Consider the following 14,491-nt stretch of genomic DNA (forward strand, 5'->3'; position numbering starts at 1 on the left):
AGATGTATTGACATTTCCAACTGGAGTGCACTGGACCGTACTAGCCGGTTCTGGCACTCTGACCTGCAAGCATTGGGCGGACCTTTGCTTATCAACTTAATACTGCTTTCTGTTCCTGCGACATCACTACGAGGCTGGGTAAATGGAAAAATTAAGGTAGGCATGATATCTTTCTAGGCCCTGCAATACGTGTACAGTGATAGGTCCTTGTGTAGGCCTAGAGTAATTTATCCACTCCACAAGGAGTCACTCCTTCAGGTTTATTTGTTTCGGCAGGAATACACTCCGCCCATGCAGGCCTAGGTACGTTAATTTATATGGTGCATGATTACTGCCATTCATCTTAACAGCTGTTAGAAATGCGTGCGAGAACCTAAGTATGAGCTTGCAACATACACTGGCCATTGTTTGTCGCTTAAATCAGCACTAAACTTTGTAACGACCACTGAAGATACAACAGCATTCCGGTAAGTCTAGACCGAAATTAATGAATGACAATTTCTAGAGCACCAGTAGGGGGCCTAGGCCTATCCGCCACGAACGACGGGCACAAATGGCGCTAATAAGCAAAGAGGTCCAATACTAACGATAAATTGAGGAATATTAACCAAATGCCTGTCTATGCAAATAGGATTTTAATCTGTCCTTTAATGTGTCAATAGTCTCACATTTTCCGGTAAAGAGTTTCAAAGTTCGGGTGCTGCAATCCGAAAAAGCTTCTCTCCCCCAAACGATGATTAGCCATAGTTTTTCCAGTAGGATGTTTTTGGGTGACTTTCAACCCCGATGAACTGGGGCACAGGACTGGACAAGATCACCTAACTAAGCCGGAGCATCACCCTGTAGGATCTTGAAGATGATGAGACACAGTGTGTACTGGGCTCAGTCGTTATGGGAGTCAAGCCAGTACAGGTCGACTCAGCCTACCTGAAGTGAATCATGGTTTAGCAACCTTCACGGGAACGGACCACTTGCGATACAGAATCACGTCGTTGCATGACGATATTATAAACTGGGAGTTGAAATGGTTAATTTCTTTCCATGGGTATAAGGTTACAAAAAAGGTTTGCGGTCAGGCGAAGGTACAAAAATGAGAAACTTAGTAAATTATGCATCACTCGGGTGATTAAGTGGGTTGGTAGCCTCTATGTCAATCGCTAACTCTTCTTAAAGATTACTAAACAGAAAAACCTGTAGAATCATTTCACCAAAAAGTTAGAAGAACAACAGTTCTGGGGGGTATAGCCAACTAGTATTGCCCGATCTAGATCCGCGAACGTGAAGCATTGTAATAGTGTCATCGGGATCATGATTCAAATCGAATCTTTGGCTGTCCAAAAGTCGTGGCTACGGCTGGAAACACGTACCCGCCGTGGCTGACAGCCCCCTGTGTTGCCCCAGCTAGCAGCCGTAGCCTGTTGATTTCGACACAGTGGGGGCGCTAGAGCGACCTGGTGACCGGTGGCATGTGGACCGGAGCTCCATGTATCAACATGCTATGTACATGTACGTTGTTACCGTACCTGTAAGGCTGTATTTTCCGTTGGGGCGGTAAGTTAAAGATACATGTTGTGTATTCATGGATTTCGTGAAGTTTGATAATACGGACATCACAATTTTTCCTGCGGTCGGCATTGGTAAATTTAGATTAAGTTATCGCAGAAATGTTGAATTTAAAAAGTAGGGCCTACTACTACTAGGCTAATGGGCTAGGGCCTGCAGCGCCCTCACAGAGGACATGGCGGACATCTGGGAAATGACGAGTAGAGTACTACTACTAGTATAGTAGTAACCTCACCGCGTTGCTGGTGAAAACAACTATGACGTGCGCGCCTACATACTGTCATCAAGGAAAAGATTGAGTAGGCCCTACCCTGATCTTCTGACTGGCTGGTTCATGTGCGTAACCATGGTTGCAGTTATTTTCACTGGCGTGATGTGGTTGCTACCTGCCATTTTGCAACAGTCTTGGATGCCCTTCCCAGCGTAGTACTAGTAATAGTAGGCATGTCCTCTGTGAGGGCACAGCATGCAGCCCCTCAATAGAAGTGTTTACTTCGTGAAGAGTTCTGTTTTATGTCCCAAGTTTATAGCGTCCATCCCAACTACATGTATAGTGCTGCAGTTGAGCTGAGGCAACTATTGTTTGCGAGTTTCTGTCGAAAATTTCTCAGCCATCTCTGAGTTGATGCAGTTCATGTTTGATGTAATTCATCTGAAATGTGACCCTTCATCTGTGACATAGACCTAACATAAATTAAAACCTACCGGTATTTCTAATAGCACGGTTTGTGGATGGAAACAAAATAACTTTGGCACATGCACTGTTGTAGTTTGGTCTGCCTAACTGCAGCACTACAGCTGGGACAGTACCAGCTATAGTTGGGGCTGATGCTATAGTTGGGACATAACAGCTCTGTGGGGTTTGATGTCCGCTGCATGTGGGAATGCGGCGGACGACGAACCGCACAGTTTTGGGGTATAGTTCCCTTCACTATGCACACAGATACATGTACATGTATGGACAACTCTTGGCACCTTACATGTATGTACAAACCAACTAAGTTAATGCTTCAATATCTTCCCTGCTAACTTGGACTGACATCACTTTCTAGTGGCTAGTACACCACTACAATAGAAAAACCACTACAAGGGAAAAAAGGGAAAGAATTCCATATACGAAGTTCACTTTTTAGGAGAAATTTTTGCTCCAGGACAGATTTAAAAAGGGGCGACATTTATTTTTGGGGGATAGAGATGTGAAAGGGGGTTCAGTAACTTAGGGGGACAGGTTTAAAAAGAAGGGGCCCCACGCAATAAAACGGCAAAAAAGTGAGTCCTTTTGCCGTTCTTTTTTTCCCCTACTATATCGTCTACCGTTTCCTTTTCCTTCACTATCCCGTCCTTTTATTTCTCCACAGTTTTCCTGTCATTAGTACAAGGATTATTACAGTTAGTATACACATTTAATACATTTAATCCAAATTGTGTCGTAAAGGGGAAGCGAACCTGCAATGAAGAGAACTGTTAGGTATAGAAATACAGCAGTCTAACTGACCACGCCACACGAGCGCTTGTTGCCGGAGGAACTCGATATGTTCCATATAAAGTTACGGTTGAATTAAGGAGAGGTCACGATGAGGTCAAGATGAATATTTAAAAAAATTAAATATTTATGAAACTGAATATGTAATTATTCACGAATATTTGTATAAATTAGAATATTTGAATATAAATAAATGTGGCTATCCGTTGTTAATATAAGTAGGTTGTGCCAAAGGAAATCAACTAGGTAAGGTACATGTCTTAGCACAATTGACTGTATGACGTGAGTTATCTCTGTCGTATTATGTAAACCAAAAGAGAAAGAACAAGTAGAAATGCAGTCGGCCGTACGAAAGAAGGAATTTCGTTCCAATGCTGTATAAGAACTCAGGCTAGGTGGAGTCTTGCTTCATCCATTAGCAATACATGCACTATGAGCGAGAATTGGAGTCTTACGCGCAATTGGTGAGAGAGGTGACTATCCACACAGTGGAAGCGACCAGTTTGGGTTCTACCTGGCCGAATACATGTGGCGCTGCCGACATGCAGGAGTAGACCACTTCAATCAAATCCTTAAGGATGTTCTTCTCCTGTACAAGCCTCCCCTCACATTTTAGAGCGCAGATAGCCACACAATAATCTAAAGACAGGTTTCAGCTCCCTTTTCCCCTTCCCTCTGTATAAATATAGAAAAAAACTCCTCCAACTGACAAGCACTCTCTAAAAGAAATTTGTCCCTTTTTTTCCTTCTAAACAAATTGTCCAACTTACAAACTGTCTGTAAAAGAAATTGGGCCCCTTTTTTCCTTCTAAAGAAATTGTCCAACTTTAAAATTGTCGCAAAACACGCACTATTTTCCCCCAAGTAAAAATTGTACATGTACATGTACATGTACAGTAGGGCACATTGCGCAGCATTTCGTGAACTGTGTAGATCCATCCAGACAGATGACGGCCCTCTGCACTCCTCGTGTTGCGGATTCATGCATAAAATTACCTCAATGCTTGTGGCAGCCCAACCCCTATTACATAATGGTTCTTTCCGGATATGATTCGGTTCATGCGCACACGTCGTGCGCATTCGCCATGTTCTTCAGAAGCAAAGATGGCCGCCTGTCGATGTAAACCTGGTCCATGTGTAGCTCCAAAAGTGTGCCCAAAACTCCATATTTCTGTCCTATGATGTTCAGCTCTTCAATGCCTATTGGAATCGTCTTCATTCAGCGATCATAGTAAGGATACTTTTGTAGTAATTACGCGATATTACAGTGAACTTCGTATATGGAATTCTTCCCGAAAAAAGTGATAGGCCTCTCTATTTGTGGAACTTTACATTATTTTCCAAAAGACTGTTCTTGAATCTTGTTCTTGAGTACGTTGAGTACTGGGTTGTAACTCACATGTGAAGCAGCAAATGAGCACTGAGTGTTTTTTTTTTCATGATAAGATAATACTCAGCATGATCAGAGTTACATTGTGAATCTGTCAGACCAAAAATAGGAAAATATTCAGTTCTTCTGAATTTCATGATCTTCTGTAATTACTCAGTGAAAATTAGAAACTGGTGCCAAAATTTAGTGCCAGTGTGTGTGTTTGTGTTTTTGATCATGTAGCTTTTGAATGATCCGGCGCCAGCATTGAGAGAGTGATTGATTGACTGTGTTGCATCTCGTCCATGTGAATTCCTACAAACTGCTGCCAGAGAGATGGCTAGCATGCTACATCAACGAATCACGCAGGCATTCCTGAGGTCGCGTCTGGCCCATGACCCGGGCCGCGCATGGCTGCCATCTTTAGCCTCTTTCTCCACAGGGAACAACGTGTATAATTCTAGGTACGTTAACAGTTCCTGTCACGGGTGTTGATTGTTTTTTGGAAGTTGGAGGAGCTAGAGGGGGACATATTGCTTCTGTGGGGAAGGTTGGTCAACTCTCAAGTGGGTGGGGGGTACCAGTTTCACCATGTTCCCCACCCATTTATGTCATGGCCCATATGACTGTTGCTTTTGTGAGAGAGTTAATCACAACTTAACCCCTTCGCGCCTGGACGCGGCTAAACACGCCGTAAAAATTGAGATCCTCAGCCCGCTTTTCAGATATTATTCTCAGCTATTATTCTCGGCCCATGCTCGAGCGAGCATGATGAAAGAAAGCAGACCCTGGCTCTTGTATATATTGGCTTTGGTGTGTAGCCCAGAAATTAAAAGACTGAATTTGTATCATAATCACCAGCTTCACAAAGTCCCCACTGTGAAAAGAGGCAACGGAAATGTGAAAGTGTGAGTAGAGCCGCATGCCACCGAACAATGAGCCTTTTCATATTGTAATTCAAAGTGTGCAGAGCACGCAGGGCCACAAACCGAGAATTTGCGGTTTGGCAGGTGGCCTTTGTGGCCAAGCGAGGCTGGAATTCTTGGAGTCAGCTTTTGGGAAGAAATTCTGGGCGCGAAGGGGTTAAGCTCGTTTTCAGGTCATTTTGTGTCTGCTCCCTTTTTTGGACTACTGTTCACACACCCATCCAAATGTGCAAACAATGCTAAACAAGCTTGTTTTTACATTTTATCTGTAACAGTTAAGTGTTTTTTATTGAAAAAAGCATTTGGAATTTTCCTTCCATAGCAATGGGCAAGCAACGTCCGGAAAGCTCAGCAAAAGGCTGAAGGAGACAGCAGAGGTGGTGGTCATTGGGGGAGGATGTGTGGGGACCAGCATAGCCTACCACCTGGCCAAGGCCGGCATGAAAGACGTGGTACTCCTGGAGAAGTCTGAGCTGACAGCAGGATCCACGTGGCATGCGGTGAGTACATGTATTGACTCAATCACCCGAGTGCCTTAGGTTTGCTCTCGATTCATAGCATCCATCTTAAGGCCTATGGTTAATTCCGGATATTGGGGGTTCAAGTCCAGCCTGTGCAGTTGAAAAACTCAGCAGAAAGGATAAAAAAAATCAAGGTATCCCGATTTTGCATTTTGCAAATTCCCATTTTTTTCCTAGAATCAAGTTTTATCTGTTCCACCATGTTTTCACTGGAAACTAGCTCTCTTGGGGGGACCATAACAATAGATGGACATTTGTGCCTTTACTTATCGTGGTGTATTGCTTCAATCAAAAATATCATTTATAGAAGTTTTTGTGTTGGTCTTAAGCCAAAAAAAAATACCTGTGCTTCCAGTTTCCCGACCAACCCTAATTTTTCAGCGCGACCCTAGAGTTTGTATCGGCAAGTTAGAACAAATTTTTAAAAATCTTTAAAAAAAAACAGTGAATCCTGTTGTCTTTTCTGTCCTGACAAAACACCTCTCAAAGACCTTTTTTCACGTTAGAATGCTGTTTTTTTTTCTTTTTTCCAACTTAAATTTGCAACTTTTGAAAAGAAACTTCCCTTATTTTTCAAGATTTTGTTTGCATTAGGGAGATATTAGCAGGAGGTTGTGGGTTCGAGTCCCACCTCAGAGTAAGCTTGTAAATTTTTCACAAGCTCTCAGAAAAGCACCAAGTTTACAGTGCTTATAATATATTCGCCGGGTCCATTATTTTCACAAGTTCCCTTCGCATTTCGCTGTCGCAGTGGTGAAAACACTTGTGCGAAGCTCAATGCTGAGCTGGTTCCCACCGCACCATGCACATTTATGCAAAAGAACATTTGATGGAAATGTGGCATCCAGTCTATACAAATAGCGTTGTTACACTACGACTGGCTGTACACGCACACTGCCCTCAGCTGCAGGTAAAAAAAAACACATTGATGTTGCAAGAAGATTTCAGCAAGTTTATTCACAGAACTTGATCTCTTGTCTATGTACATGTATGTATTTTCTGTGTTCACCAGTTTAATGTGAGGTTGTTTTGCTTGTACTGGAAGCGAGCGTTTTTCCACAAAATTTCCTGCCGTGGTATGAGTTTTATCGCCAACCCACCTGGATGCCGCATGCATGCTTACCACACAATATACAGACAACATTGGCCAGTTTGTCGTTGTGATTACCTGACGAGCGTTTTGCACAGTGGTGTGAATTATCCATAATTATGAATTATCAACTCTAGACGTTTATACATACATGTAGATTAACCCTTACACTCCTCAATCCTTCACCTGTTGGAGGACTGAGGACTGTTAGGGTTAAGGCAAGTTTTTATCATTTTTTGTGGCAATGTTTGGAAGCTTTCATCCCCATTCATGCCATTCAATCAGCACAAAAACTTGACTCCCCCCCAAAAAGAAAATTTTGTTCTGACCTACCGACCCTATTTTTTAGAGGCCTGTAATTGGAAGCAGAACTATTTTTTCGACTACATTGTCTCATGGTACGTCATGTTTTTGATCAACCTTGCGGCAAGACTTCACCCAATCTGTTTTGACTCTGCTTGTAGGCTGGATTGGTCACATACTTTCATCCCGGCATCAACTTGAAAAACATCCATCATTACAGCATCAAGTTGTTTGAACAGTTGGAGGCTGAAACTGGACAGGTAATCAGTGGATTTCTTGATGAGCCCAGGGAAAGAATTCCATACATATACGGACGCTGCTTGACATGCTGTCCACAAACCCTATGAGACTGGTCTGTAAAATTGTAAATGTTTTTAAGTGAATCCCTCAAAATTTTCACTGTGACGTTTGACTTGTGTGTACCTTTTTGCTTTTAGTTGGCTAATAGTTCACTGCAGGGAAAAGCAGTGGTCCCTGCGTATGGACCTCTTTCTTCTTTCAAAAGGTTGAAACCTGGTTGAGACCTGCCCGATCCAATAAAATCCAACAATCAGATCACAGGATTATCCATTCTCAGCTCAATACCAAAATTAAAAACTGTTGGATATTGGATGGATTTAGAGTGGCGAGGGTATTGAAGACGGTAATCTGTTCTGTGCTAGTAATTGGATGTGAGCACAATTTGATTGATGAGCTGGTTGGAGGAGGCTGACATGTGACAATACTCAGCTATAACTTCCTTGATTTCTTTCAATCTGACATTGTTCACAAGATGGTGCTCATTCTGTTGGTTGTAACTTACACTCATTTTTTGGGGGAGGAGGCAGGAGGAGGTGGTGAGGTTGGTTGTGAGTATGAAACTTTGCCTACGCCTCCAAAGAAATGCCGTTTTCTCGACTAGTATAGAATAGACATTTCCAAAATACCTGTCAAAGATTCAAATAATTGCATATTTTTAAAATATACTTTTGGATTTTTCCAGTAAGAATCTGAAAGCTTTTCAAACCGTCAGTGGGTTATTTGGCTGCCAAGGAGAACTCTCAACCAGAATTTTTTTGGGAGTTTCTTTCCACATATATATATCAGATTAAAATTTGAATCGCCGTGAATTTTTTTTGTTTCACTCTTACCACGAATACCTAGCAAGTGGGCTTCCACCAGCCGGGGAGCCTGCGTCTCCTCACCACGCCGGATCGCATGGACGAAGCCAAGTACCAGATGTCGCGAGCTGGCTGGCACAAAGCAGTGCAGGAGCTGATAGGGCCAGAGAGAGTGGCCGAACTCCACCCTCTACTGAACATGGATGGGGTATGGGTACATCATATCTGTCAGACTAGTGTGATAAATTTTTTCAAAGTTTATGCAAGAACTTTAAGCTGAACAATGTAAGGATTATTGCAGACTGGCATGTCAAGCAACATCAACTAGGCCAACGTTGCAAAGTGATTCTTTCGCAAACAATGACTTTCCAGCATTTTCCTGCAACAAAGACCACATCAGTTTTAATACATATTAAATACATATTTCAAGGGCTGCTTCTCTTCAACATGTTGCAATAAAGAGTGACAAAAAATGATTTAAATCCAGAAACCAAGACTAGACTGGCAACAACTTAAACAAAAAAAGTGGAGCATTTTAGGAGTCCAATGGCGTGACTATTGGAAGAATGTGTAAAAATGGACCGTTAGTACCAGGTTTTACTTGTTAAACAAGTTACAGTACTTGTGCTTGAGAAGTGATTGTAGTGGTAGCTTGATACAGTTTTCCTTTTTCCCGCTTGTGTTCAGTGCCTCATGGTATTGGGGGCCTCATACACAGCACTGAGGTACCCAAAGTTTCGGGCAAGGCCTTCTGTGAGTGGCAGGCCAGGCCACTCTATTCCACCACATGCCTGAATTGGCATACATGTGATAAAGTTAAGCTATGTCTTCAAAACGATGCAACAAAATTTCAAAATCAAGTGCTGTTCTAAGCAACTGTTATTGCATGTCAGTGTAATTCCAAAAGTTGTACGGTGGCACAGTCTTCATTCTTCAACAGAAATGAAGGCTTGGCCGGACATTTGTCTTTGTTTATATGCATCATTTTTGTTTCTGTAGATATTGGGTGGCGTGTTCAATCCAGGAGATGGCCACATTGACCCTTACTCTCTGACCCAAGCCTACGCCATTGGAGCTCGTAAATATGGAGCCGAGATCTACATGCCAGCCAGCACACAGGGCCTCAAGCAGCGCAGTGATGGAGGCTGGGATGTAGAAACTGAACATGGCACACTGACTGCCAAGCGCATCGTAAATGCTGCAGGTCGGTATCAACCATGGGTGCTAGGGGGAACTCTTAACGTTGGTACATAAACATCTGACCAGAATGTCACCATATTGATGGAATGATTATGTTGTGGTTGAGTACGTGTATGGGCTTTGTGGCCTTCTCATGAGATGGGTTTGTGCATGTCAGTGTCCAACCTAATGTACCGACGGGAAAGCACAGCGCCCCGCTTGCATAGTTCACCAGTTATTGCACAATTAAGGCCAGCACACTGGATTGCAGAGGCAAGACACAAGGGCAGTGATCTGAAGTACCTTCAGTTGGGATTGCTGTCTGCATGTTCTAGCTCCCAGTGCAGCTAGCTTGGAACATTAGAAGTAGTGTTGTCAGGGCTCATCGGGGGCGGTTAGTTATTGCCAAGCACCTGCTGTCGACCTTAACTGTATTGAAGCAACATTTCTTTCTCCCCCACTGGCTTCTCATTAACCCAGGATTCTGGGCCACAGATGTGGGTCGCATGGCCGGCCTGGAGCTGCCCATGGTGGCCATCCAACACCAGTATGTCATCACCTCCTCCATCCCTGAGGTGCAGGCCCTGAAGCGGGAGCCTCCAGTCATCCGGGACCTGGAGAACTCCTACTACCTCCGGCAGGAGCGGTCGGGCCTGCTATTTGGACCCTATGAGAAAAGCCACAAGATGAAACAGCAGGATGACTGGGTTAGAGACGGTGTGCCCCCGGGTAGGTGTGACACCCTTTCCCCCTCTTCTTTCCCCCCTCCCCCACTTGGGCCCTTATCAACCCCATTTGGGCTCTTTTACCGATTTTCGATGCATCCCAAACAATCACTGACTTGGCCAGAATTTCTGACTTCCGTGGCCCATGGTCTTGAGAATTTTGTTTACTGTAATCCTTTCTGGTTAAACCACACCCGAGGATTCCTCAGAAGTAGACAGGCTTTGTAAACCTGGAGGCCAGAGAGAAGATGAATTCTTTTTTAGTTTTAGGTATAGGAGGAAACCTCAGAATGACGTTCCAAGGAAAAAAAACATGGAATCAGGCAAAAAACTGAAAATCCAGTTCATGTGTCGATTGGAAACCGGGGTCATAGAGTTTGAAGGCAGTTCTCCACCTGCAATTGGGAAATTTTTGAAAGCACTTCAGAAAAGCCTCGAGTCATCTGCCCTTCTATAAAAACGATCTTTGAAGTATCGTCCAGTACCAGTCCCACAACTCTCCATGCAAAGTCCAAGGAAAGCTAGAAGCATGGCCCTAGAAAGCTTTGCCAAATTACAGTTCCTAGTTTTCCATCCGGTACTTAAATGGAATTCCTTATAAGAACTCAGTAATTTTTCCTGTTACCAGGGTCCTAGAATATCTTGACAATTACCAGAATGAACTGGACTAGACCGGTCCTAGGGACCTGGAATCATTTGCATGCTCATGAATTTTAAAGCAATCCTTAAATGTCTGACCAGCTCGGGAAAGTGCCGGAACAATGGATAACAAAATCAGTTTAGAAAGTCTCAAGAATATTGCGGTTCTGCCAGTCTAAAGATTGATGATGGAAAGATACCATTTCCAGGCCTGTATTTGCAAATTTTTGTCAGTGAGGAAGTAGTTAACCGTAATAGAAAAAAACATGTTACTTGTAAAGTTACTGATTTACACATATAGAATATAAAGCCATGATCAGACTTTCCCTCGTGTAGTTGATTTGTCTAATCCCCAAGAGGTCTCATGTAGTGCAGGTGGTTCTTGGTTTAAAATCTGCATGCAAATCTTATGACTGACAAAAGGTCATTTCTGCTTTTGTCATCCATTTCAGGCTTTGGTAAAGAATTGTTCGAAAGTGACATGGATCGACTGATGGAGCATGTGGAAGGGGCCATGCAGCGTGTTCCCATCCTTCAAACTGCAGACATCCAGAGCGTCGTCTGTGGACCAATCACTTACAGCCCCGATGTCCTGGGGATGGTGGGACCTTACCAGGGACTCAGGAACTTCTGGCTTGCCTGCGGCACTGGGTAAAGCGTTGAATAAGCCTCATTTCCATACGGTCATAACAAATACTGGCAGCAAGCAGAAAGTTAAGACTCGGTAACAGGGATTGAATTCAAGACACAATGGAATATGTGGCATGCCTTTTTACTGGGGGGGGTAGTTTTATCATTTCTCAAAGCTAAACTTGTGCCCAAATCCAGTATTTTTAATTTTTGGCGAGGTGGTTTTTTTATTAAAATTGGGGTTTCATTTCTTAGTCATGAAGAGAAAATGGTCGAAACACATGGTACTCATGTGGCAGGGACATTTTTGTAGGCCCATGGGCCGGTCTACATGTTGCTGTGGGCCAACAGTATTCTAACAGCTTGATGCAGGCAATCTTTATCCTTTGAGTTGATCTCAATAAATTGTTTCCATATAACATGTCATTAGGGTAGGGCTGAGTCGATTTGAATAATGCACTATTGGAATATTTGATCTTCAATTCAATCACATGTCTGAGTATTCGGTCATACCAACCGGCAGATTGTTGATAAAGATAACATAAGTTGCAATAGCGCACACAATTGTACATTATAATCACTGTAATAGCTTCTCATTTCTAGAAGGATCTCCAGCAACGATTTTAAAGATTTAATAGACAAACAGTACTTCTTGCCTTTTAGATTTCTATTCCTTTTAGATTTTTTAATGAAGAATTTACTTTTTGAATCATAAGATACAATATTCTTTCACTTTTCATTTGAATTTGCTTTTAACAAGCCTCCATAGTGCGATTTTTCTCTTTTAAAACAAAAGAAAATTCTCCCTTTTCATGAATTTTTTATTCAAATATTCAAATTCAGAATATGATATTGGAATATTTGATAATCGATCAAATATTCGGATATTTGGCACAGCCCTACATCAGGGACTGTTTGTTGATGCTCTCTGCATCTACTGATGTTAATATGTAAACCAAGCATCACTGGCTTGTGCCTCTTTCAGATCCACAAAGAGTGTCTGTGGTTTGTAACCACTTGTAACTGAGAGCGTGTTTAATCAACATTCTTCAGTTTTGAATACATTGTTATCTTTTGCCCCGTTCGAACTAGATTGAACGAAATTTCCAGAGGTATGCTTGGCATGTGGAAATTTGTGGAAATTATGTTAAGTTTTGTCCTTGATTGATAATGAAGCGCACTCTTATTTGACCAAGTGTGAAGAATAGTATTTGAGCAAGGAAGTGAAGGAAATGGGTTCGAATCCCACATGAGTACTAGCTTGTGAACTGTTGGTAACTAGATGACTAAGTTAGTTGTTTTGTCTGTGTGTTTACTCTTGCTTAAAGTTACGGCATCATCCATTCCGGGGGCTACGGCAAGTACATCAGTGACTGGATGATTGACGGGGAGCCACCGTATGATCTGGTGGAGTTGGATGCCAATCGCTTCGGCAATTGGACAAGCAGGTCAGTCCTTGCACCATTACTTGGAGGAGAAACATCATTCACGCTGTTAGGAAGAAAGTTGAATGTAAAAGCAGCTGTTTGAGAATAGGATTGTTGTTTCCGTGTCCAAATGTCATGGCTAGGTCTAGAAATAACACACATACCCATGGGAGTCACTTTCCAGTGGCTGAAGCCTTTTGCCATAGACACAGCCACACTTGAAAGCCATTTGTGTCCCACACCTTCGTTCAGGAACCTGCTTCTCTTCTCATGGTTAGGTGCTTTGTGCTGTGCGCATTCCACTGAAAGCCGGTCACTTTCCACTTTCTGTTTGACCTAGCGTGAACCGTTGTGCCAGCCTTGCTGTCTTTGTGTCGTCCTGCAAACAAAGCAGGTCCACAAAGTGCAGCTTAAAAGTAGTGTTAACAGTTTAAGAGAAATTAGTGTTTTTATCGAGTTTTCACAATGACTGAAGAGTGAAGGAACATCCACACAGGGTTGATAACATAAATGTGTATCCTTGGATCAAAACTTAGTAGCTTTCAAAAGTATGCCACACTGTGCGTGCACAGTTCCTGCACCAGAGAGCAGATGAATTCAAGCTGTATAGACGAGCCCAGGAATTCGTCCAGTGAGAAGCAAATTTCTAGCCATGCATTGTTTTTAGGACTCATGCGCTGTTGTGGTTTGCTTGGCACGTGGATTTGTTTAGCAGTTTTTATGTGCTTCTTCCGACTGTAACATTAGACCCACAAATAAGCATGGAGCATTCATAGAAATGTTATAGTGGGATGTGTCTGGTGTTAACATCCTGTCTGTTATCCTCAGCTTTCAGTGCTTTTTTGAAATTGGTTCCTCAAAATTAAGGCGGACACACTGAAATCCTGGAATTGTTGATAGCACATTATCAATACAGTATTCTATGTTAATGTCACGGCTACTGCAACCCTTTGCTTTATTAGCCCAAGGTAAATTCAACATCCCACAAGAACACTCTGTGTTCTTGAAAGGCGCCATTCAAGAAGTTCTTCATTGGATAGGTACAGCTACCTTCTTTTTACCTGATGCGCCACCACTTTGCCAATTTGCTTTCACCCCAAAGAGCATCTTTCAGAAATTTCAGAATGTTTGTTAATTGCAGGGAGTACACGAGCATCAAGACCCGCGAGACGTACGGGATGAACAACGCCATCGGCTGGCCCCGTGAAGAGCGGTGGGCGGGCAGACCGACCAAGCGTATCAATGGCATTTATGAAAAGCTCAAATCCCAAGGAGCTGAGTTTGGATTTCATGCAGGTGAGTGCTGGACTGTGCTCAACGTGAAGAGTTACAGTGGTAAAGACTAACCCTCACTGTCATTCAGACCAAAAATTCATTTCCAGTTTTCTTTATATTGTCGGTGAATGCTGAACTAGAGAGCATACATGTAGATGCAGTACGTCGTAATAATTCAGAACTTGAAATCTCTGTTATTGATTTCCTGAGCAATAATTGATTTCCTGAGCAATAATTGATGTGGAGAAAGGCAAGAAAGTT

The 14,491-nt window shown here is 42.8% G+C and overlaps 1 protein-coding gene and 1 long non-coding RNA gene across 6 annotated transcripts in view; one reads left to right on the forward strand and one right to left on the reverse strand.

The window, feature by feature from the left end:
- The window catches only part of LOC110987881 (dimethylglycine dehydrogenase, mitochondrial-like), a 21,140-nt gene continuing 6,649 nt past the window's right edge, over positions 1 to 14,491 (forward strand). Inside the window, exons 1-10 of one of the 5 annotated variants that reach the window (XM_022251034.2) lie at positions 1 to 156; positions 4,659 to 4,879; positions 5,664 to 5,841; positions 7,417 to 7,515; positions 8,399 to 8,563; positions 9,355 to 9,559; positions 10,015 to 10,263; positions 11,351 to 11,549; positions 12,857 to 12,976; positions 14,097 to 14,251. In XM_022251034.2, coding sequence (XP_022106726.2) covers positions 4,752 to 4,879; positions 5,664 to 5,841; positions 7,417 to 7,515; positions 8,399 to 8,563; positions 9,355 to 9,559; positions 10,015 to 10,263; positions 11,351 to 11,549; positions 12,857 to 12,976; positions 14,097 to 14,251 — 1,498 coding nt within the window. In that variant the 5' untranslated portion in view covers positions 1 to 156; positions 4,659 to 4,751. The other 4 variants (XM_087136908.1, XM_087136909.1, XM_022251016.2 and 1 more) reach the window with 4 other exon arrangements.
- On the reverse strand, positions 12,359 to 14,099 carry LOC110987918 (uncharacterized). Its single transcript, XR_002599346.2, has 2 exons — positions 13,120 to 14,099; positions 12,359 to 13,019 (listed from the first exon to the last, which is right to left on the reverse strand). It is a non-coding gene; the product is annotated as an uncharacterized LOC110987918 (long non-coding RNA).

The sequence above is a fragment of the Acanthaster planci genome, linkage group LG05 (genome assembly GCF_054643075.1).
Source record: "Acanthaster planci isolate LZ-2023a linkage group LG05, COTS_SCS, whole genome shotgun sequence".
NCBI classification, from domain to species: domain Eukaryota; kingdom Metazoa; phylum Echinodermata; class Asteroidea; order Valvatida; family Acanthasteridae; genus Acanthaster; species Acanthaster planci.